At 43.2% G+C, this 22,513-nt stretch overlaps 2 protein-coding genes across 3 annotated transcripts; both read left to right on the top strand.

Moving 5' to 3' along the window:
• Nucleotides 1-1,154: 1,154 nt before the first annotated feature.
• Nucleotides 1,155-11,398, top strand: LOC122819336 (leukemia inhibitory factor receptor-like). Of its 2 annotated transcripts, none has more exons than XM_044095999.1 (17): nt 1,155-1,598; nt 2,281-2,432; nt 2,506-2,659; nt 3,912-4,175; nt 4,255-4,381; nt 5,165-5,301; nt 5,381-5,520; nt 5,591-5,750; nt 5,823-5,884; nt 6,389-6,596; nt 7,229-7,408; nt 7,486-7,587; nt 7,875-8,036; nt 8,133-8,261; nt 9,003-9,090; nt 9,166-9,229; nt 9,467-11,398. In XM_044095999.1, the coding sequence occupies exons 1-17, from the start codon at nt 1,538-1,540 to the stop codon at nt 9,917-9,919; spliced, it is 2,643 nt and encodes an 880-aa protein (XP_043951934.1). In that variant the 5' UTR covers nt 1,155-1,537; the 3' UTR covers nt 9,920-11,398. The 2 variants fall into 2 exon arrangements, with proteins under 2 accessions (XP_043951934.1, XP_043951933.1); XM_044095998.1 differs by having other exon boundaries at nt 1,156-1,598; nt 6,386-6,596.
• A 3,353-nt stretch (nt 11,399-14,751) lies between these two features.
• Nucleotides 14,752-21,037, top strand: june (JunE proto-oncogene, AP-1 transcription factor subunit). Its single transcript, XM_044095929.1, has 2 exons — nt 14,752-14,876; nt 16,847-21,037. The coding sequence occupies exon 2, from the start codon at nt 16,952-16,954 to the stop codon at nt 17,924-17,926; it is 975 nt and encodes a 324-aa protein (XP_043951864.1). The 5' UTR covers nt 14,752-14,876; nt 16,847-16,951; the 3' UTR covers nt 17,927-21,037.
• Nucleotides 21,038-22,513: the final 1,476 nt, after the last annotated feature.

Genomic DNA, 22,513 nt, shown 5'->3' with positions numbered 1-22,513 from the left:
GTTTGTAAATTAAACCTAAAAGTAAACTAAATAATACGATTAATGTATAATGTTACTTTTATTAAACTAATTTAGTCAGATCTGACTTTTATAAAACTTTTAAAATAAATACTTTCAGCAGGTGCTGTGTGTTTATTTATATATCTCAGTAAAATTAACATTTAACTGAATCTTCTTGATGTAGAAATATCAGTAAAAGATATTTTACTGAAAACAATAAATAATGTTGTTGGACCAACAAAGCTGGTGTAGAAACAGGAGGTCTCACCTCAACATGAATTAGAGTTTTTTTGGTGAAAACCTGAATCCAGAAATATTCCTCAACCAACAGTAAAAGTGCAGGATAGTAAAACTCCTAAAAGTATTTATTTTACCCAGAAACAGGAGCTGGAAGTTTCTCCTAAAGACGGGAGAAACGTCAGAGATCTAAATGTTTCCTCAGTGAAGCAGAGACTCTGATAAGTCAAACTGTTTTGTTGTGACGAGTGGAAACATGCAGCAGGAAACCGGCCCACAGTGGAAATGGATCTGATTTCCCCAGCGGCTGTGGAGGAGCCGGCCGGGCTGTAATCCGACCCGTTTGCTTTGCTGCGGTTCTGAGGAACCGGTCGGGTTCGTGACTCACTTTCTTCTGCTGCTGCCATCCGGTCCGGGAAACCAGCATGAAACTTATCAGGAGAACCTGGATTCACTTGCAGATACAAAACAACCAAAAGTTTTCACACCCTTTAATCATCCAGTTTGTTTTACTGGAACAGGAAGTGACCCCTTTGACTCTGATACCTCTAAATAAAACCCCCATTGGTGAACTGTTGTTGAATTAAAGATTATTAGTAAATAATAAAGTTATTTCAGTGATATTAACCAAACACTGTGGAAAAATGAGTTTATTAAAAGATAAAAGACAGAAATCTTTTCTGCTGGAGGCTGAATTTGAGGATTAAAAATAGATTTAATATTAAATGTAGTAATTATATTCAGATTCCTTGTTGCAGCATTTTAATCTGCAGGTTTTTATTTGCATAAAGTATGAATGGGCCTTAGTTATTAAATAAACGTTGACATGAGAGTAAATCAGAAGTGGACCCGTCTGAGTGGTTCTGCGTTTCCTGAACTGAATCCTTCAGTCGGAGGAAAACTTGTAACTTTTTCTTCTGTTTCCTGTTTGTAGAAAAATCACTGCATCTAGAATCTGTTCTGGTTCTGATCCAAACCTCGGCTGGTTTTCTGTGGAATCAGACGTTCAGTTCCTGCTGCTGCTGTTTCAGTTGCAGGCTGAATCACTCGGTTCTGCGGGTCCGATCCGGTCCCTCTGACTAACTCTTACTGGAATGCAGCAGCTGCGTTTCCGGCTCTGAACTCCTCGTGGATTTCACAACCGCAGTGAAGGTCCAGGATCGGATTGGCTGCTGGGAGGAACACAGAACTCACTGGGTCCGCCTGAGCGGCCCGGTTCTGCAGAACCACAGCTGGAGGTTTCCCTCTGACAGCTGAATCCCTGCCGATCGACAGCATCTGGGAGCAAATCAGGATTAAAATGATCCGGTTCTGGTTTCTGCTGCTGGTTCTGATCCGGCTGGGTCAACAGAACCAACCAGGTGAGTTTGTCTTTGGCTCCAGATTGAAGGCAGAACCTGTTTAAATGTTCAGATTGAGGGATTGTGGCCCAGTTGAACGGTTTGAATTTCTGGATCCAACCAGAGTCACAAAACAGTTTCTATGGAAACGGATTCAGTCGTTTCACGATTAAAGGTTAAATATTTATTCATTTGTTAAACAAATGTTTTAGATTTATTCTCTTATTATTTCAACTTTAGTTTCATGTGAGTTTTTCTCAGATTATTATTTAATCTGATCACATTGTTATAATTTTATAACTTTATTCTGATGTTATTCGACTTCATCCTAATTTCATTTCCTGTTTTCATTTCCTGGCTGTTCCTCTTTGTCGTTTGGTGGATATTTGAGGCTCTTGCTGCTCGTTGTCCAGATTAAATCCAGATTAAATCCAGATTAAATCCAGATTAAGGTTTAAACTCAGCAGGTTTCCCATCAGGCTGCAGTTCTTTTGAAAATGTTTTCATTTTTATTTCTTTATATTTTGTCTTCGATTATTAATCTTCCAATAACTATCAAGTGATATTTCCAAAGGCCCGCCGGGCCGCAGCCTGGCTGCCGGTTCTGGACCTCCGGGCTCAGCAGTAAACTTGCTCAGTATAAATGTTGATTCTTCAGTGACGATCAGAACCAGCTCTGGACCGGTACCTGTCTTTTCCTCAGGCGTTTCTCCATGCGGGCCTCGGAACCTGACCGTCAGCCGATTGGACCAGACGGTTCTAGTGCAGTGGGAAGATGACGCGTCCTGCTCGGCTCTGAACGACCCGATTCTCTACAACGTGACGGTTCTGGTTGAGAACCAGGACGTTCACTCAGTGAGTCTGACCCGATCGGGTTGATGAAAGCCCGTAGGTTCTGCTGCTCTGACCCGCTGTGGAAACGTTTCAGGACGGAGTCTGGGTGGCGCCGGGCCTCATCGGGTCGACCCACTCCTGGCGGTGGACGTCTCCTGTGCCGATGGACTGCGCTGCTCACACCTTCAGGCTGAGAGCCCAAATCAACAACCAGACGAGCCGGCCGGACCAGCACTGGACTCTGCCGGGTCGGTACCTCAGAACCCTACAGTCCTAGTCAAATCACGTCCAGTAGCAACAAGGAAGTTCTACATGGTATCAACGCCACCGTCAACGTAAATGTTGGTCCATGTTCCAGTTACTGGATCGGCTCCAACCAGCCGGGTCCGTTTGGGTCCAAATATCTCAGGGTTTCAGCTGGTTTTAGGTTTTCTGGAAGTTTGTTCCAGATCTGTGGTGAATAGAATCTGAATGCTGCTTCTCCATGTTTGGTTCTGGTTCTGGTTCTGGTTCTGGATGCAGAGCAGAACCAGAACCAGAAGGCCTGAGGGGCCTGAGGGTTGCTATGGCAACAGCAGCAGCTCTTTAATGTTTTCTGAAAATGTTCTTCAGCTGATAGAAGGCCGACTTTCTAACCGTCTTTATGTGGCTCTGAAAGTTAAGGTCAGAGGTCAGAGGTCAGCCTGAATCTGGATTCCAGCTGGAGGAACTGAAGCTGTGTGCTGACTCTAGATATATAACTCTAGATCTGTAACTCTAGATCTGCAACTCTAGATCTGTAAAACTAGATCTGTAACTCTAGATCTGCAACTCTAGATCTGTAAAACTAGATCTGCAACTCTAGATCTGTAAAACTAGATCTGTAACTCTAGATCTGTAACTCTAGATCTGCAATTCTAGATCTGTAAAACTAGATATGTAACTCTAGATCTGCAACTCTAGATCTGTAACTCTAGATCTGTAACTCTAGATCTGTAACTCTAGATCTGCGACTCTAGATCTGTAACTCTAGATCTGCGACTCTAGATCTGTAACTCTAGATCTGCAACTCTAGATCTGTAACTCTAGATCTGCAACTCTAGATCTGTAACTCTAGATCTGCAACTCTAGATCTGCAACTCTAGATCTGTAACTCTAGATCTGCAACTCTAGATCTGTAACTCTAGATCTGCAACTCTAGATCTGTAAAACTAGATCTGCAACTCTAGATCTGTAACTCTAGATCTGCAACTCTAGATCTGTAACTCTAGATCTGCGACTCTAGATCTGTAACTCTAGATCTGTAACTCTAGATCTGTGACTCTAGATCTGTAACTCTAGATCTAGGTTGGTCATGCTCCTGTATGTATTGATTAGTTCAGTAATTGGCTGGTTCAGAGTCACCTGGTGACATCATCCGGTTGTCATGGTAACGGTCTGCATGTCGTGTGCACCAGGAGGCTCTCTGTGGAGCCCTGCGGTTCTCCGCTGTGGTTTAACGTCGATCTTCTGCGTCTGCAGATAAAGAAGCGGTTTACAGCAGAAGCGTTTTCCCTCAGGACGCGGCGCTGGAGGCCGGCAGCCTGGCCACCTTCTGCTGCGTCGTCCCACACGGTCAGCAGTTTCACCAAATGCATCTGGATGGACACACAGGCAACACCACCAAGATCAGTGAGCATAGATACGCCCTGACTGTGCGGCTGAAACCCGTCAAGGAATCTGGAGCGGACGTCCAGTGTGAAACCAAATCAGGAGAGGTGCACGGAGCGACTGTTTTCATTGGCTGTAAGTAAGAAATGACTCTGTGACTTCCCTCCTTTTGGTGAGAAAACTCAGAGAAGATTCTGTGCGTTCCATGAATCAGACCCGCCGGGTGACAAAGACCTTCAGTGTGAAACTCAGAATCTGGAGTCGGTGGACTGCCGTTGGAACGAAGGAAGAAACACGATGGTGAAAGTCAAGAGTGAGACACGTTATCAGCTGGACGGAAGGTAAAAGGAAACGATCTCAGGAGATCTCAGGAGATCTCAGGAGGTCTCAGGAGATCTCAGGAGGTCTCAGGAGATCTCAGGAGGTCTCAGGAGATCTCAGGAGGTCTCAGGAGATCTCAGGAGGTCTCAGGAGATCTCTGAGCAGAACAATGTAGGGTCAGTTTTACCACAATTACAGCAAAACGCCAAAACAGAAAGACGTTAGCACCAACCACCTGAGAAGAAGAAGATTATTCTCCAAGAGGAAAACATCTCAGTCAGGATCAGTCAGCAGGTTAAAGGTTAAGGGTCATGACCCTGAACCAGTAGGCTGCTTGGTAGTGCTGAAGGAGAAAACTTCTCTGTAGAAACAATATTTGAGCTTCCAGGAACTCCTGGACTGGGAAATACACTCTGGGAATGTATAGCAGGCTAACAGGCATGCTAGCAAGTTTGTCTGAATATCCAACTAGCTAAATAACATGCTAATATGTTAGCCTGGATTTCTGATCAGTCAGTGAAAATTTTGACAAGTGAACATGTTCCTTTATAGATATGAAAGTTAGTCTGTCTCACTTTCTAATTGGTATTTTAGCATATTATGAGGAATTAGCAATTTAGCATCCGATGAGCTGTGTACTATGCTAATATGTTAGCATGAAAACCAAACTTGTAAAATAGCATGTTAGCAAGTCTACAAATGCAAAAACAATAAAAATGATCCCAAACAGCAGCAAATGTGCAACAGGATGACTGTGATGGCCCAGTCAAAGTCCAGACCTAAACTTTATTTTGGTCTTGCAGCCCATGTGTCATCGGTTCAGAGTTAAGATGCTCTAAAAAGGTAAAGATTGGCGGCGGTGAGAGGAACTGGACCCTAACAGCTCAGAACGTTCTTGGACAGGTGGAGATCCGAGACTCTGCAGATCTGACCAGAAGAGGTGCAGTTAGCCGCCGCTAACGGCTAAAACCTTCTGTCTTCCTGAAACCAGCCTGGCTAACAGTTTCTGTGTGTTTCAGTTCACATGTTTGCTCCACATGATCTCAGCGTTGGAGACGTAGAAGCCAGGAGTGTGAGGCTGAGCTGGAGCTGGACGGTGCAGCAGTACCAGAACCTGAGCCTGAGCTGCCAGATGATGGCCTCCGACGCTGACGGATCCGTACGTCTACAGGCCAGGAAGACGTCAGACAGATGAAATATTACGTTTAACCTGTGTTGTCTTGATATAGTTTCTGCAGATCAAACATGGAGTCGGACTGAAGGCGGCAGTTTTAACCGAACTGAAGCCAAACTGGAAATACGAGGTGAAGGTTCGATGTGGAACAGCTCAACATTTCTGGAAGTGGAGCGACTGGAGCAGCAGAGTTTCCTTCCACACAGACGGTGATGGTGGGTTTCTGAAGAAAACAGAAACTCAGAAATAAGTCTGAACGGTGAATCACTGACCTGTTGGCTCTGCAGCTCCTGATGCTCTGGACGTGTGGATGCAGAAGAAGGGAAGCCAGACTGTGATTGTCTGGAAGGTGAGTCTCTGCAGAGTGAAGGTCTGCTAACCGTAACGTTCTCCAACACAGAAAGGTTTCAGAGCCTCACAGGAACCTTGTTTCCATCAATGTTTCTGAACATTAGAAACTGCAACATTCAAAACAAATTCCTCAGTCGTTTTCTTCAGCGTTTCCACCAGTAGTAACATCTGACTGTTGATCATGTGACCCAGTAAAGTGTTTCTGAGAAACCACCTCATGCTGACACAACAACGTTTTATCAAAAAATGCGATTGGCGTGTTTCCATTCAGCAAATTTACTTTCACAGTTTCACTTTGTGCAACTTTATTGCTAAAGGAAACTTTGCTAGAGACAACTTCCTGTTTCTGAGAGCACGACTGTCGACCCGTTTCCTGTCAGTGGCTGTGTGGAAACGTTCTGCTGCTGGTTTTTGAGGTTGAATCCCAGCGTCTGACCTGGTCCTTCCTTGTGTTTTAGTAAACGTATCGGCTCCAGGCGTCACGTTTCTGTTTCTGCAGAAGCTTCTGGCCAATCAGAGCCATGGAGACGTCACCGGGTACGAAGTAACCTGGACCAGAACCAGCGGCTCACATCGGCTCTACAAGGTGGAAGTCAACGCCAGCGTTCATCGGTACACTTTGGACGGGGATTCCATCGTCACGGTAACAGCGAAGAACCAACATGGCAGCTCCCCCCCATCGACCATCACCGTCTCTGCCGCCAGTCCAGGTACGATGGAGCTGCAGGACCAGAGTGTCTTTAGAGAACTGACATCATCTGATCAGTATCGAAACAATCAGTTATTTTTATAATCATGATTCAAATTGTTTTTTTATTTCTGTTCTGGGTTTTTTCTCTGACTCAGACATTCACTGTAAGTTTTAAAAGTTACTTAGATCAGCAATTTTCCAGGGTTTAAGAAGCTTTTTTACTTTACTTTTCTCACACTTTGGTGATTTTTCCTCTGATTTTCAGTCCAACCGTCTGTCAGATTTATTAACACCTTCACTGTTAAAGTCGCGCCTCAAAGACAATTACATATTTCACATTTTTGAAATCTTTGTGAAATATGGAAAGTCAAAGAGGAGGATAAAATCAGGTTTGGTTTTTCGAACAGCCTTTTTCTCTCCAGGTGGAAAATCACAGCTTGAGACCCAAACAGTCGTTGCTGGTTTTGTCAGGATTATCGTTTGGTTTCCAGATCCAGATTAAACTTTTCACACTTCAGTGAAACTGATTGGAGTCGTTCAGCTGGAACTGCCGGCTCCTCCTGATGAGCAGAACGTTTCGGGCCGTTGCTTCGTTCCTTTGGACAGACCAGAACTTCTTCTCCACATCTGACCTTCAGCGTCTGTTTTCAGATGAAACCAGTATGAACCTGTCCTGCTTCACTGGGAGTGATGGGGGACTCGACCTGTCCTGGTCCCACCGTCCAGAAGCTAGCTGTGGCTACGTGGTGGACTGGTTTCCAGCGTTGGAGGCTGATCGTGTCGACTGGTTGAAGCTGCCTCCCAGTCAGAACAGAGTCAGGATAAAACCCAGTGAGATCCAGTCCATGATCCAGTAAAGTCCTGCTGGTCTGTCCGTCCCGTTGACATGTCCTCTGGTTCGTCCTCAGAGAACGACGTAGCTGGGCGGCGATACTGGGTATCCATCTACGCCTGCACCCGCGGCGCTCTGCTGCTCCTGGAGAGGAAGGACGGCTTCTTCACGGAGAGACGTGAGGCAGCAGCTAGCAGCATTAGCAGCAGCTAGCAGTGTTAGCAGCAGCTTGCAGCGTTAGCAGTGTTAGCATCAGCTAGCAGTGTTAGCAATTTTAGCAGTGTTAGCAGCAGCTAGCAGTGTTAGCAGTTTAGGCAGCAGCTAGCAGTGTTAGCAGTTTTAGCAGTGTTAGCAGAAGCTTGCAGTATTCGCAGCAGCTAGCAGTGTTAGCAGCAGCTAGCAGCGTTAGCAGCAGCATTAGCATAGACGTCATTCCCTGATGTTTTACTTTCCTCTCTGTTCCAGAAATACAGCCCAAGTTTTTTCAGTCTCTGTCCTACAAACTGCGTGGCTCCGATGTGGAGATCTACTGGGATCCGGTTCCTGCCAGACAGCAGCCTGCTTGTATCCATGGATACGTCCTGTACTACTCTAAAAACCGGGGTGAACCCATCACCGTGACCACAGGTAACGCTCACCTGTGAGGCCTCAGGTTCACTCTGAGCTGCTGTTCAGTTCTTTAAACCAGGTTTTTAAATCTGAGTTTTTCATGTTCTGGTTCAGAAAACCCAGCGGACTCCAGCCTGACCGCCAGGAACCTGCAGAGCGGCTTCTACACCTTCATCGTGGCGGCGCAGACGGTGGCCGGAGCGTACGGCAACACGACCCTGGAGGTCCTCTTAAACGACGAGGGTACGTCACTTCCACCCACTGCAGACCGAAACAAGAGCGGCCATGACGGTTTCCATGGTTTCCGTCTGGCCAGGAAACTGGCAGAGAGATGCTGGAGTAGGGGATACGATGCTGCAGTCAGGCGCCAAGACGTGGAATAATAAATGTAATATTCATATTTGAAATTCATCCGTTTTGTTTGCCAAAGATCTTCTATTGTCCAACCTGATGCACCACTACTCCTGGCAGTGAAACATTTTCTCTGTCAGGAGGTTTAAATATTCACTGAAATCATTTCTAAATAAACCTCCCGTTAAAGATAACTCTAGGAAATTATTCAGAAATATTGTGACGCATCAGATTGTTTATATTTATGTTTCCTGTAAAAGTTTGGATCAAATAAACAACAACAGGAAGGACTTGGGGTCAAAGTTCAAGTGTTGTTTGAGCTTTTGGATGCTAATCTGCTATAAAAACCCATTCTTCGTTGCCATGGTTACACAACAAAACAACTGTCTGAAAGTTAAAGCTTAACATCGGGACCAGAGGAAATAATTATCCAGAAATCAGAGATTCAAGCAGAAAGTCTGGAAAATGAAACATGGTGCCTGCAGGTCAGAGACGTTACAGAAACATTTAAAAATGTTTCAAGTTTCATGTTTTCAAAACTGAATTAGTTTGAAAATAAATGAATCTGGATCATTTTTATAGTTTTTTTTTCTGAAGCAACTTGCTGGTTTCTGAAATGTTTTTCTTCTGCAGGCAGTTTGAACAACATCTTCATCTCCATGGGCGCCGTTTTCATCCTCCTCTTCCTCATCACAGTCCTGTGCCACAGACACTGGGCCTGGTGAGCGACCGGACCCGGACAGAACCAAACAGAACCCATCATTTAGTCTCTGACGTTGTTTTCCTGACCCAACAGCATCAAGGAGAAGTTTTACCCTGACATCCCGAAGCCAAACTTGGCCGACTGGTTCACTTCGCCTGTGAGTTCAGAATAAAAGTTTTCATACCCCAGAGCGTTTTGAGCTCAGGTACAAACAGGAAACAATAATTGTGAAAAACGAAGAACAGAATTACGTTTTTAAAAATATCTTTTCAAAATAAATCTACACTGTACAAATCTTACCAAATATTCAAAACAAATAAACAAAACAGATCAAATGAATGATCTTATTTATCTTTCTTGCTGTGAAATGATGAAGACGTCTCGATGTCTCCAGGTGAAGAGCGTTAACCCTTACCTTCAGTCGGGGCTGGGTTGCCATGGCGAGGAGAACATGGCCGTCCCAGAGCTGCTCCTCAAACCTGCAGAGCCGCTGAACAACAACAACCAGGAAGACGTGGATCTGATGTCACAAGCCCCGCCCCTCAACCACAGCAACCCGGCCCAGGGCCGCCACGCCGTCTCCACCGTGTTCCCCAACCCGACGTACAACCTGCCAGCGGCGGGCCCGGGGCGGCCAGCGGGCCCGGGGCGGCCGGCGGGCCTGGAGCCGAGCGACTACCACCCCCAGAGCCTGGCTGAGATGTTTGGTCAGAACCAGGCGGGCCAGAAACCCATCATCTGTGTTTCAGAGTACATCATGGCGCTGCAGCCGACCCAAAGAGCCGCACAGAAAAATGGAGGGAAACATGATGGAGACTCAGCAGAATCAGGTGAATTCAATCGTTAAGGATGTGAATCCAACAATCTGATCCAAACATCAGAACTTCAAAATAAAACTCCTTCAGATCGTCACAGGATGACAACAATATTACCGTCCAAGCATGAGGCGACAGGAGAGAGAAACAACAGAAACACTAAACAGAATAAAAACAGAACAAAAAGTTACTGGGAGCAACAACAACTGGAGAGAATCAGGAAAATAGCAAACAGTAAGATTTATTACAAAGGAACAGAAATCTTAAAATGAGGGCAGCTAAGGTCACACCATATGTAGCCTGCGCGCTAGTATGTAGCCTACAAGCTAGAATGTAGCCTGCAAGCTAGTATGTAGCCTACAAGCTAGAATGTAGCCTGCAAGCTAGTATGTAGCCTATAAGCTAGAATGTAGCCTGCAAGCTAGTATGTAGCCTGCAAGCTAGAATGTAGCCTGCAAGCTAGTATGTAGCCTGCAAGCTAGAATGTAGCCTGCAAGCTAGTATGTAGCATACAAGCTAGATTGTAGCCTGCAAGTTAGTATGTAGCCTGCAAGCTAGAATGTAGCCAGCAAGCTAGTATGTAGCCTATAAGCTAGAATGTAGCCTGCAAGCTAGTATGTAGCCTGCAAGCTAGAATGTAGCCTGCAAGCTAGTATGTAGCCTGCAAGCTAGAGTGTAGCCTGCAAGCTAGTATGTAGCCTACAAGCTAGTATGTAGCCTGCAAGCTAGTATGTAGCCTACAAGCTAGAATGTAGCCTGCAAGCTAGTATGTAGCCTATAAGCTAGAATGTAGCCTGCAAGCTAGTATGTAGCCTGCAAGCTAGTATGTAGCCTACAAGCTAGTATGTAGCCTGCAAGCTAGTATGTAGCCTGCAAGCTAGAATGTAGCCTGCAAGCTAGTATGTAGCCTACAAGCTAGTATGTAGCCTACAAGCTAGTATGTAGCCTACAAGCTAGTATGCAGCCTATATGCTAGTTTCCTTCCATTTACATTTCTAAATTACATTTGAAAACATCCTGAATATAAACATCTTAACCAGTTCTGATTCTGGTTCCAGTCAGAACTTGAAGACTTGATGAATCTTTCCATCTTTTTGTTGTTCATAAATAACAGATTGTAATATTTTTGATGCAAATAGAACAGGCTGAGATGCGTCCTGCTGTTTTAAATGTCTGGCTGCTGGAAGACTTGGACTAGGACTAATTTTTCTGCTGCTTGTTTTTTAAAGCAACTTAAATTCAACGACCCTTAAAGTTGAAATGTTTGTAGATATTAAATCTGTGTGAATTATGTTTGCTGTAAATAAACCCTGCTGGTTTTTACTGAGCAGCTGTGATGACACAGAGCCACCAGCAGGGGGCGCGAGAGCTACATAAACTTTATTTTTTTTACTCTTTATTTTATGTTTTGCCAAATAAACACTGAAGCACCTTTAAGTTTTTGTAGAATTTAAAAAATGTATTAAATAAATTATAAAATGACTGAACAGACTAAATTTAACATTTTTTGTGTTTGTATTTTTCATAAATAAAACAGTTTTTGTTTCTGACTGGATCTGTAAACTGGAATAAAGTAAATAATTATCATAAATCAGAACTTAATTATATTTGTTTCTCCTTTCTGGAATGAGAAGCAAAATATTAATGATTTTTTTTTACCCAACTAAAATAAAAATATGAAATACATTCAGCTCCTATTTAACAATCATCTTTAAGGTTTTTATCTAATGAGAGAAGAGGAAGACGTGTGGCAAAGGTCGCCAGGCCGGGAATCGAACCTGTGACTAAGGCCTCCATATGTGGGCTGTGCTGAACCCCAGCGCCGCCACAGCGCCCCCTGTCTTTAAGTTATTTTAACATCTGGATTACAATCCAAAAATCTGCTAAAAGTTGATTTATAATATTTTGAAATTTGATTAAATGTAAGAAAAACATAAAGAGATAAAAAGTTCAGTCAGCAGTGATTTATTTTACCGTCATGTGGTTTTTATCATAAAGGTTCTGGTTCTGGTTCTGGTTCTGACCCGATGGACGAAGGTTTTCACTTTTTTTTTGCTTGTTTACTTAAGACAGTTTTTAGGACGCGTAACCATGGCAACAAGTTTTGTTGTTTGGTTTTTTTTTACAACCAGGAGAGGCTGGTTAGCGTCTCAAAATCTAAATTAATACTTAAACTTTGACCCCAAATCCCAGAGCAGGAAGAGAACAGGAAGTCCAAAACGTTTTCTCCCTCCTCCAGACCAAACAGGAAACAGCAAAGGAGCTGAATTAGCAGCTGATCATGTTAGCTGCTAGCATGTTAGCATTAGCCTTCAGTCAGAGGCCTCTTCAGACTCGTTGTAAGACTGACTGCTGCTGGAGCCTCTGGCCAGCAGCATCAAATCAACAGCTCTGAGAGAAAACAGATATTATATTTTATTTGGCTTTTGTTTGTGAGAAATAAATTCTTTTAAATTAAATTAAATGATTTCAAAGCAGAAAAATAGAAAAATGTTCAGAACATTCTGGATTTGAATCAAATGTTTGTAGATTTGTGGAGAAAATAGCAGAACTCGACTGAGACCGACTCGTTTTTCACAACAAACTGATTCGATCCCAACAGGCTGAGGAAGCTCTTCATCTTCATCATCCTCCTCCTCTTCATCCTCCTCCTCCTCCTCAGGTCTGCTCCTCTCCGCAGCTTTCGGTTTTCCCTCCTGGTTCCCCTCCAGCTTCCTGCTCGTCCTCCAGATGGAAACCGCTTTGTGTTTGGATGTTTGTTCTTTGACGTCCAAGCGAAGCCTGAACTCTCCTCGCGTCCCGCGCCGCGCGGCGTCGCCGGCCGCAGTGATGTCAGCGCCGCTGATGACTTTCAGATGTTTGAGGCTTTCAGCTTCCCTCAGAGGAAAACCAAACGCTCAGAGCCTGAAGCATCTTCACTCCTGGAAACGGCTTTGCTAACGAGGAGGAAGGAAAAATGAAGTTTGGAGGAAAAATAAATCCGAATCATTTTTGTAGGACTGATCTAAATCAGAACGAAACAATCCACCAGAAAAATCCTGAATTTCCTGCAGAATAAAGTTGAAACTGAAATAAACTAAAAGCAAAATGAGGTCCTGTTGACTCTGGAGGAACTGCAGAGAGCCGCAGCTCAGGTGGAGGAAAGTCTGTTGCATTCTCAACATGGTGGTGGCAGCATCATGCTGAGGGAGAAGGAAGCTGGTTGAACCTGAATCCAGAACAAGATCTAAATCATTTTTATTGTAAAATCAAATCTGTTTTTAAACTATTAGTGAAAATAACTAAATGAAATTTTATATCTGATGGTCCAATTTCTGATTAACAGCAGTCAATTATTAAGCTACCATAGCTAGCATAGCTAGCATAGCATAAAATGGCTGACGAGTCATCCGTCCTGCTGCTGCTGTGGGAGAAACTTCAGGAAAAAAACCTTAAAACTAAAATCAGACGGGATCAAGTTTCTGCTAAATTATTATAATTATTAAACTACTGAATAAAAACATTCTCAAAGTTTATGTAGCATCGTCTGGGAGTCACCGCCAGGAGCTGAAAATGTTCAGGAGTTATAAAAATACAGGTTTATTTGGTAGAGTGGCCTAGTCAAAGTCCAGACCTAAAGTTAACTGTATGAATTGTTTCAGTGTTTATAAAAACATTAAAATACCAGAACAGTTCAGACGGCTTTCACTGGTCCATCAGTCCCGTCCTGTGGACCGCGGTGTGTGTGAGTGTGTGTGTGTGTGAGTGTGTGTGTGTGTGTGTGTGTGAGTGAGTGTGTGTGAGTGTTCTACTGCTCCACCTAGAGCGACAGTAATTACTCCAGCTGTGCCAGAACCAAACACACACCGTCGTTTTCATCTAATCATTTGTTGACAAACAGGATCAGATTCTGGTCCAGACCCGGTCCGGTCTGGTCCGGTTCAGAGGATTCATGAAAACTGGAGTTCCCAGAACTGGAGAGGAACTCCAGTCCGTTTATCTAGATAATCCGGTTCTGGTGTGAACGCTAACCGAACTCTGAAGAAAACTCTGGTTCCAATATGGGCTACAGCGCAGGGCATTCTGGGTAAATACAACCAAAGTTAGCATGCTAGCCTAGCACTAGCAGCAGAAATGTGTCCTGGTCTTCAGCCAAAGACTAAAGAGAAATCCTCCAACACTAAAATCTGACGCCTCCATCTTGTTTCCATCTGGTGAAGAAGGAAGTTGCTCTCAGTGTCTTCAGAGGTTTTTGTGTGGTTTCCTTCAGTGGTTGTTGGTGCAGCGCCCCCACAGGCCAGGAGGGGAACAGGTTGGAACATGATAAAGCTCTAAAATGTTCTGGTCCACTGGGCTACAGGAAGCCCAATGGATCAGAACCAGCAGGTGTCACGGTGACTGAAGCTTCTCTCTGCTCTTCCTTCAGACTCTGAGGCCTCGATTCATGAATAAAATCTGAAAACCCTTTGAAAAGAGACGTTTGTGCTGAGCAACAGTCTGGTTCTGGTTCAGAAGGTTCTGGTTCGGTTGTAGCTTCATCTGTGTTTCCATGACTCCAGCTGAAGTCATCCCTTTTTCTACCACACTTTTTCCCTCCACTCAACTTTCCGCTGAACTGTGTGAACGCTCCGTTTGAGGTTCCTCCAGCGAGTCGTGGATCAAAGCAGAACTTCTGGGTTTTAATGAATCCAGTCGGACCGTTAAAATGATTCTGATAATTTAGTTCGTTTTCAGGCTGAGAGAGAAAATCTGACATTTAACCTGAACTTCACTATAAATGTGTAAATGAGGAGAAACATCATGGTGAGTCACGCTGGGAGTGTGTGCGTGTGTATGTGTGTGTGTGTGTGTGTGTGTGTTCAGTCTGACTCTGACTCACCCCGCTCTCTCTCTCTCTCTCCCAGATTATCAAACATTATTCCGGATCCCTCCTCTCCTCTCTTCCCTCTCGTGTCTCTCCGGGGGTTTTCTGCTCCGGTACCGGTTCGGCGGCCCGCGGAGGTTCTGCAGGTGAGTCCGGATGATGACGCGGTCGGTGTCGGTGCCTCTGAACTTCACGGCAACTTGAGCGTTTTTTAATGAGAAGACGAGAAACGCAGATTTATTTTAATCCAGAGTGGATGATTTGTGTCGCTGCTTTTAATTTATTATTCCTGTTTTAACCAGAAACTGAAACATTTAACAGTTTAATTCAGATTTATTTGGTGTTTCTTTTGTATTTAATGTAGAAACATCTTTAAATGTCGTTTCAGTGACTCGTGTATTTTTCACATTTACTGTATTTAACTCTGGGAGTTCTGATTATCAAAGTTAAACACTTTTTATTTGAAATATAAAGTAAATAAAACAGTAACGTCCTTTAGAAAGAGTCCGGTTCGGACGCGAGAGCGTTCAGCTGCTGTTGCCTCATCTGTCCACTAGAGGGCACCGATCAGTAATGATGGCCTTTAAGTGACTGAATTTTCACCTTTTTTTATTGTTTTATAATAAAAACGCGGGATGACTCGTTAGAGGTTTATTTGTTTTTATTTTTTCTGATCAAACAGAAACACGATTTACATTAAACTTTTCATCTTTTTTCTAACTTCAGTTTGTTTTATTGATTTTATGTGACAGAAAATGATCATCAAACAGAAGGAAAATATTTGAAATAGTTTTAAACAATTTTTACAAATAAATTCTGAAAAGTGTGGAGTACATTTAAATTTAGTCAGCTTTAAACTTCTACAGTCGGAATCTTTAATTTGAAACATTTCTAGTGGGGCTTGAGGGAGAGCATCACTTTTAAAGTCTTTCTACAGATTCAGGTCCAGACTTTGATTAGGCCGTTACATGAATCAGCTCTGAGACATCCAATAATACCTCTGGCTGGATGTTAAGACCTTTGTTTTTAACAGATCAGCTACCTCCACCCTAAACATTTAATTTACTTTGTGCACTAGACTTTATTTGGGGGCATCAGAGTAAAGGCTGAGTATAATAAATGCATGCCACACTTCACAGATTTTATAGGTTTTGTTCAGTATTTCATTATTTCTGTCACAGAAAAACAAACCTTCTCAGTTATTTTGTTTTTTTTTTTAAGGCTTTGCTAACGATGGCTCGTTACCCAAATATTAAAATAAATGTCAGCCGCACATTTCAGAACATTTTCATCCGTTCACACATGCGTCTCTGGGTCACAGAGACGCAGCAGGTGAAAGTCAGCAGGGATTCATGGCTCCTCCTGGGGTTCTGGAGGTTTTCCTGGATTGTCCTGGATTTTCCTGGATTATCCTGGATTCCTCCTCCTGGTTCTGGACGGGCTCGGCGCTGTGGTCCAGACAGGAAGCGGCAGTGAGTAACTCGTTTCCGTCTCATCATCGCTTCAGAAGAATCCAATGTAATAAAACGTTGGATCGACGGCGGGGAAGGAAATCCCTGAAGCGGAGCCTGGAGGGAAACATTATGGGATGGACGAAACTCCGATTTAATCTGAAAATATCTGATCCAATCCAGGATCCTTTTGGAATCCAGTAGCAGTCAGTGTCACAGTACATGTGAAGAGGGCTCTGACTGCAGACTGACATGCTAACAGCTCAACATCCAGCAGCAGAGATGGTGTTTCAGTTGTTAGCTAGCCCTGCTAATCTTCATCCTGTGTGCCTTACCAGAGGCGCCAGACATGTGGTTCATGCTGCTTAGCAACCACTACTTCCTGTTAGCAACAAATGTGTTGATTAGATGGTTAAATTACAGAATAATAATGAACAAAAGACGTTGGGTCGGGTTGGGTAATCCAAATAGATTTGTTTTTAGCAGAAAAAGAAAAACCAGGATTTCAGGGAACGATTAGGGAACGGTTCTGTTGGTTGTATTGGTTCTGATGGTTCTGATGGTTCTGTTGGTTCTGCTGGTTTTGTTGGTTCATGCTGGTTCTGTTGGTTCTGTTCTTGACGGTTCTGTTGGTTCTGCTCATCACGGTTCTGTTTCCTCTGCAGCTCTTCATCCTGCGGCTGCAGACGTCAGTGAATCTGCTGAGACGTTCAGGTTAATCGGATTATGCGGCTCTCCCCTCTGACCTCTCCCTGTCCGTGACGGTTGCCATGGAGACTCCGTTCTACCACGATGACGCGCCGGCCGCGCACAGCTTCAGCCAGGTGGCCGAGTACGAGCGCTACCCGGGCGGGAAGATGCTGATGAGCAAGAAGGCGGCGTCCATGGGCGGCGGCCACCACTTCCTGGGCGGAGGCAACGCCGCGGCAGGAAGGAGCGGTAACCACGGCAACCTGGGCCTTCCCGGCAACAGCGCCCTGATGGCGTCCGGCTCTTCGTCCGCGGCGACGGACATGAACCTGCTGAAGCTGGCGTCCCCGGACCTGGAGCACCTGATCATCCAGTCCAATCAGGGCCTGGTGTCCACAAGCCCCGCCTCCGGCGCCGCCAACCCCTTCCTGTACCGCAGCCAGGCCACCAACGAGCAGGAGGGCTTCGCCGACGGCTTCGTCAAGGCGCTGGCCGACCTGCACAAGCAGAACCAGCTGGTGGGCGGCGGACACGTGTCCCCGCCTGCGTCCTACCAGAGGAACCTGATGTCCGGCGGAGACATGCCCGTCTACACCAACCTGAGCAGCTACACCCCGGGGCAGATGTCCTACGCCGGGGGGCAGATGGCGTACGGCGGCGGGCCGCAGAGCCACGGCCGCGGCCCGGACGCCCCTCAGACCGTCCCGGAGGTCCCCCACCCGCCCGGCGACCCCGCGTCCCCGCCGTCTCTGTCCCCCATCGACCTGGAGACCCAGGAGCGAATCAAAGCCGAGCGCAAGAAGCTGCGCAACCGCATCGCCGCGTCCAAATGCCGCAAGCGGAAGCTGGAGCGGATCTCCCGCCTGGAGGAGAAGGTGAAGGTCCTGAAGAACCAGAACTCGGACCTGGCGTCCACCGCCGCCATGCTGCGGCAGCAGGTGGCCCAGCTCAAGCAGAAGGTCATGAGTCACGTCACCAACGGCTGCCAGATCGCCATGGCAACCGGAGCCGCCGCCGCCAAGTCCGGACCCGGCAGCGAGGATTCCAGCTGCTGAGCGGGACCACACCTGGACAGGTGAGGAATCGTCGGCCAATCGGATCGCAGCGGAGGCGGAGCCAGACGACTGAGAGTCGTTTCCGGTTTGGGGTTTTTTAAAACGGGTTTCTGGGATTTATGACCGTTTGGTTTCGACAAGAGACTTGATTTCAACATTTTAAAGGATTAAAACTGAAGAAACATGAAAATAAAAACTTTGCAGTTTGAAGACAATTTTCCAAAATGGAAACAAAAAACTTTGTAAAAATGTTTTAATTTCCATATTTTCACTTTGAATTGAACAGTTTTCATCCAAATCCACCATAAACTGTAATTTTCTCTTCATATATAGTTTATGATGTTTTAAATCTTCTCTGCAGAAACAAGTTTCTTTATTCCGTTTCAAAGAACAAACGTTTCTTTTCTTCTTCGGTTTACATTTATCATAAAAGCAGCGATTTGATCAGATGTTTCATGTAACTTTAAAGGTTTTGGTTTTTCAATCGTTCTACAACATGAAAATATTCATGGTGTAAATGTGTTCAGATGTTCGTGTTTTGCTCTGACAGCAGCTAAAAGTTTCTTATTCTCATTTTATCCAGAAAATATTTTCTGAGCTGAACTTTGAACCTACGGCTTATTTTAGAGATGAAGGGAAATACTTTGAATTAGGAGCTAAATTAGATTTTTTAGAGTGGAAAAATAAAAGCTGTAGGAAGTGAACTCCTCATGGAGGCTTCAGGCTTTCAGGGTTTTGTTTTTAGATTAAAGCAGATTAATAAACATGCAATGAATCCAGTTTCGTTTTCAGATTCCCGTCGGTGTTAAAAGATTTTTGGGTTTTATTGAGTTTAAACTGGAGGTTAAATCAGTTTTATGGATCTTTGGATCGATGCTGAATTTTTCTGTTATGATTGAAACGAGACTAAACTGTAAGCTCATTGTTGACTGTATGAAATCAATTATTTGTTCATGTTTTGTTGCTATAAGCTATTGCTTCAGTTTTTGTAAATGTTTCTGTAAATGTTCCGATCCTCCAGTTTTATGTGGTTTCATGGAAATTCACACAAATTTCACTGATCCTGCAACAAAATTCTGACTTTATTTCCTACAAAACACAGAAGCATTGTGTTGAAGTGATGCTGCCTCCCACCTGCAGGTGGCAGTAGCTCTTATATCTGCTTGAAGTTCAGTTTGTGATGGATGTCGCTAAATTCTGCACAAATATTTCTAACTGATTATTTATTGCAAAACAAAAAATAACAAAAACAATCATGAAATCCTGGAGGGATATTTAATGATGCTCTGAAAAAAAGCACAATTAATTTAATACCAAAATAATAACAGTTTTCCTCTGAGCTTTAATCTACAGCTGTATTTATTCCACTTTTTCACAGCTTAGCGTTAGCATTAGGCTCTTAGCATCGTTTACATTAATTATATGGACTCTGTGGCTGAAAACTGATTATCTGGCTGAAATATTTCTAATATTTCAGAAATACAGGAGCAGAATGTGACTCCCGTATTTTAAAAAAACAAACCCATCCAGTTTATTTTGGCTTTAATGAAATGTAAATGTCATCATAGTGAGATGTTTCTGTATTTATGTCTGGCATTTTAAACACGTTTAGCTTAAATACAAAAACCTGCTTGACTAGCAGCTGATACAGAAGCTAGCATGACAAAAACTACAGCAGCTAACATGGCAGCTATCAGACGTAAAGTTAGCTACAAGCTAACTACAAGCTAACTAGCATGTTCATTTAATATTTTCCTTGAACCGACTGTTTACATTGTTTTTATTTAAAATGAAGAAGAACTTTTCTGGCGACCGCAGAGTTTTCAGAACGTTAGCGTTTGCATGCTAGCAGTTGGAAAATTGTTATTGGTTTACATTGTAAAAATGAAAAAGACCAAAAATCTGTATAAAACTTAAATAGTGATTTAAAAAATAACATAAAAGATATCAGTCATAAAAACAGCTGAATGACTGATGACTTATGAAAACGTTGGATGGAGTTTCTGCTTACAGAAACAGAAGCAGTTAGCGCTCAAATAGCACAAAGTTTTCCTTAACTTGGCAAAACAACCAACCGTTAGCTTAGCATCGAAGAACCGACGCAGCGTCTGGTTTGACAGAAATATTTAAAAGTAACTTGTCAAACATTAAGTAGTGAAATAAAAACAGAATCGACGTAAATAAAAGCTAACACGCTAACTAACATGTAGCTGCAGCAACTAGCATGTGGCTACAGGCTTTTTCACACACGATTAACCACAATAAATTTAGTTTTAGTCTTTTTTGCTTCCCATAAACACCAGGCCTAATATTTACATTTTAAATATGTTTGTTTTACGTTTAATGTGACAGATTTTTGGTAGAAACTTTTCCTGACAGAAAGCAGCGCAGCGCAACGCAGCTCGTTAGCATCAACATGACGGCTTCTTTTAAAGAGAACCGATCAGGAAGCAGAAGATTCAGGACTGAAATCCTTTCAGGGTTTGATAGCTTCACATAGTGAAGTGATTTTTTACTTTATGTAAATAAAACTCAGTTTTCTGTTGAAGCCGTTTGTTTGTTTCCTGTTTTTATCCACATTTAATCCCAAACTTTCAGCCAGGAGGCGAATCGACCCTTTAACATCACAGACTGTTTAATGCTGAGTTTAAATGAGGTTTTACAGTTAACCGTTCAACTAAAACAAGATGGAGGATTGGAGAAACACCTTCCTGTGTGTTGAGCAAATATTTATTTTTAAACTTGAAAAGGCTTTTTGCCTCCTGAGGATATTTTTGCACAGATGTACAAAACTTGTTTCTATGTTGACGTGATCAGATTAATGTTTCTATTTATTATGTTTTTATTGGACCTGTTGATTTCTGCTGTCTGGTGTTTCTGTGATGAAGTGTTGAAACCTTTAACCCCATCATGACTGCGTTGTTTATAAATAAACTTTGTTAAACATGTTAAATACTGTAGTTATTTTTCACGTCTGGATTTTTGTTTAAATTGATGTAAAACTGTAAAATTGTTGGTTTCATGTTGAGAAATCAGAGGAATCTGAAGTTTCCTCTTTACAAAACTTTTAGTTCAGTTTCACTGTGAACTGAAGAAATGAAGGAAACGAACAAAAAGAGACAAATTATAATAAAAAGTATTATTTAAATAGATGTTTTAATATTTGTTTCATAATTAATAAGTTCTGATTTTGCTAAATCTTCATTTTTCCAGTTATTTATGAATTTATATTTTCTTTCAGTCTCGTCTAAATGCTAGAAGTTACTAAAATAAAACTGGAGTTATTTTATTTTATTTTGTTTAAACTGATTAATAAACCAAAATATTCTCCAAACTTTCCTTATTAAAGGTTTTTGACAACCTGCTGAAGTCGTTTTAAATTGTTTTAAAATCATCTTTTTGATTAATTTATCATTTGACGTTTATTTTAATAATCGATCGTCTTGTTGTTCAGTTTCTGCGTCTTTCTGGTCGGTCAGACGGCGAAACGCTGCGGCGGCGACTCCGTTTGGTGAAAATGTTTGAAAGGTTAAAGGTCACGATCTCAGACGGTGTTTGTGTCTGGAGCCAAACCGAGTCAGAACCCAGAACTTAATAACCGTGTTTAAGGAAATCCTTCGATGACGGCGTCTCTGTCAGCGGGTCGGCGCCGGTCCGATCCGCTGACAGAGCAGAACCGACCTGAACAGACATGAAACATTTAATGATCCAGAATCACTGATGAGGCTGCTGGTCCAAATATTAACATTAATTAACAATTCGTTAGTCATTAATTAATATTAATAATATTCACAGTTTAAACATACAGAGTTTTATGTTTCTGGGCCGATTGGGGGAACCGATCAAATATCAATACTATTGATTCAGGCTTCATCTAGTCAATAAACTAGATAAAGTTAATAAATCGGCGGCCATGTTTGTTTCCAGTTTGGTCTCAGAAATATTTCCTGAATGAAATCAGTTCCTGTTTCAGGAAATATTTTCTCATCATTTTGAAACTGAATTAATTATCAAAACGTTTCCAGATCGTTCAGCAGTGAAACCTTTCAGAAGAACATTCAGACTTTGACTGGTCCCCTTGTTTTCCTGTCAGGTGTTTCCTTTCTCTACTTTCCTCTCAAACGTTTTGCTAGAAAATTATGTGGCTGATTTTTCCATATTCTGCTCCAGATGGAGTGACCCACTTACTGAGAGAACGGCTCTGTGCCATTTCTGGTGACTAATACCCCCTCCACCCACACCTCCACACACACACACACACACACACACACACACACACACACACACACACACACACACACACACACACACACACACCGCGCTGCCTGTGTCCTCCTCAGTCTTGTTGTTTTACTCTCTGATGACTGTTTGTTAAAAATAAAGATGTTTGTGAAGAGATGAGTGTTGACAGAAAGGCTCGTTGTAGTTTGATGTTTTATTCGCTGCTGTTTCACTCTGAAGATGGAAAACCTCAAAGCTTTAAACCAGAACCAGAACGATCCCACCTCGACCCGGAAACCTTTAACCAACTGAAGCAGCAGAGGAGCGGCTTTGTTCGGCCCACAGCTGGTTCTGGTTCTGGTTCTG

The sequence above is a fragment of the Gambusia affinis genome, linkage group LG17 (assembly GCF_019740435.1).
Source record: "Gambusia affinis linkage group LG17, SWU_Gaff_1.0, whole genome shotgun sequence".
Taxonomy (NCBI): domain Eukaryota; kingdom Metazoa; phylum Chordata; class Actinopteri; order Cyprinodontiformes; family Poeciliidae; genus Gambusia; species Gambusia affinis.
The sequence above is the reverse complement of the archived record's forward strand: the minus strand, read 5'-3'. Positions and strand labels throughout refer to the sequence as shown.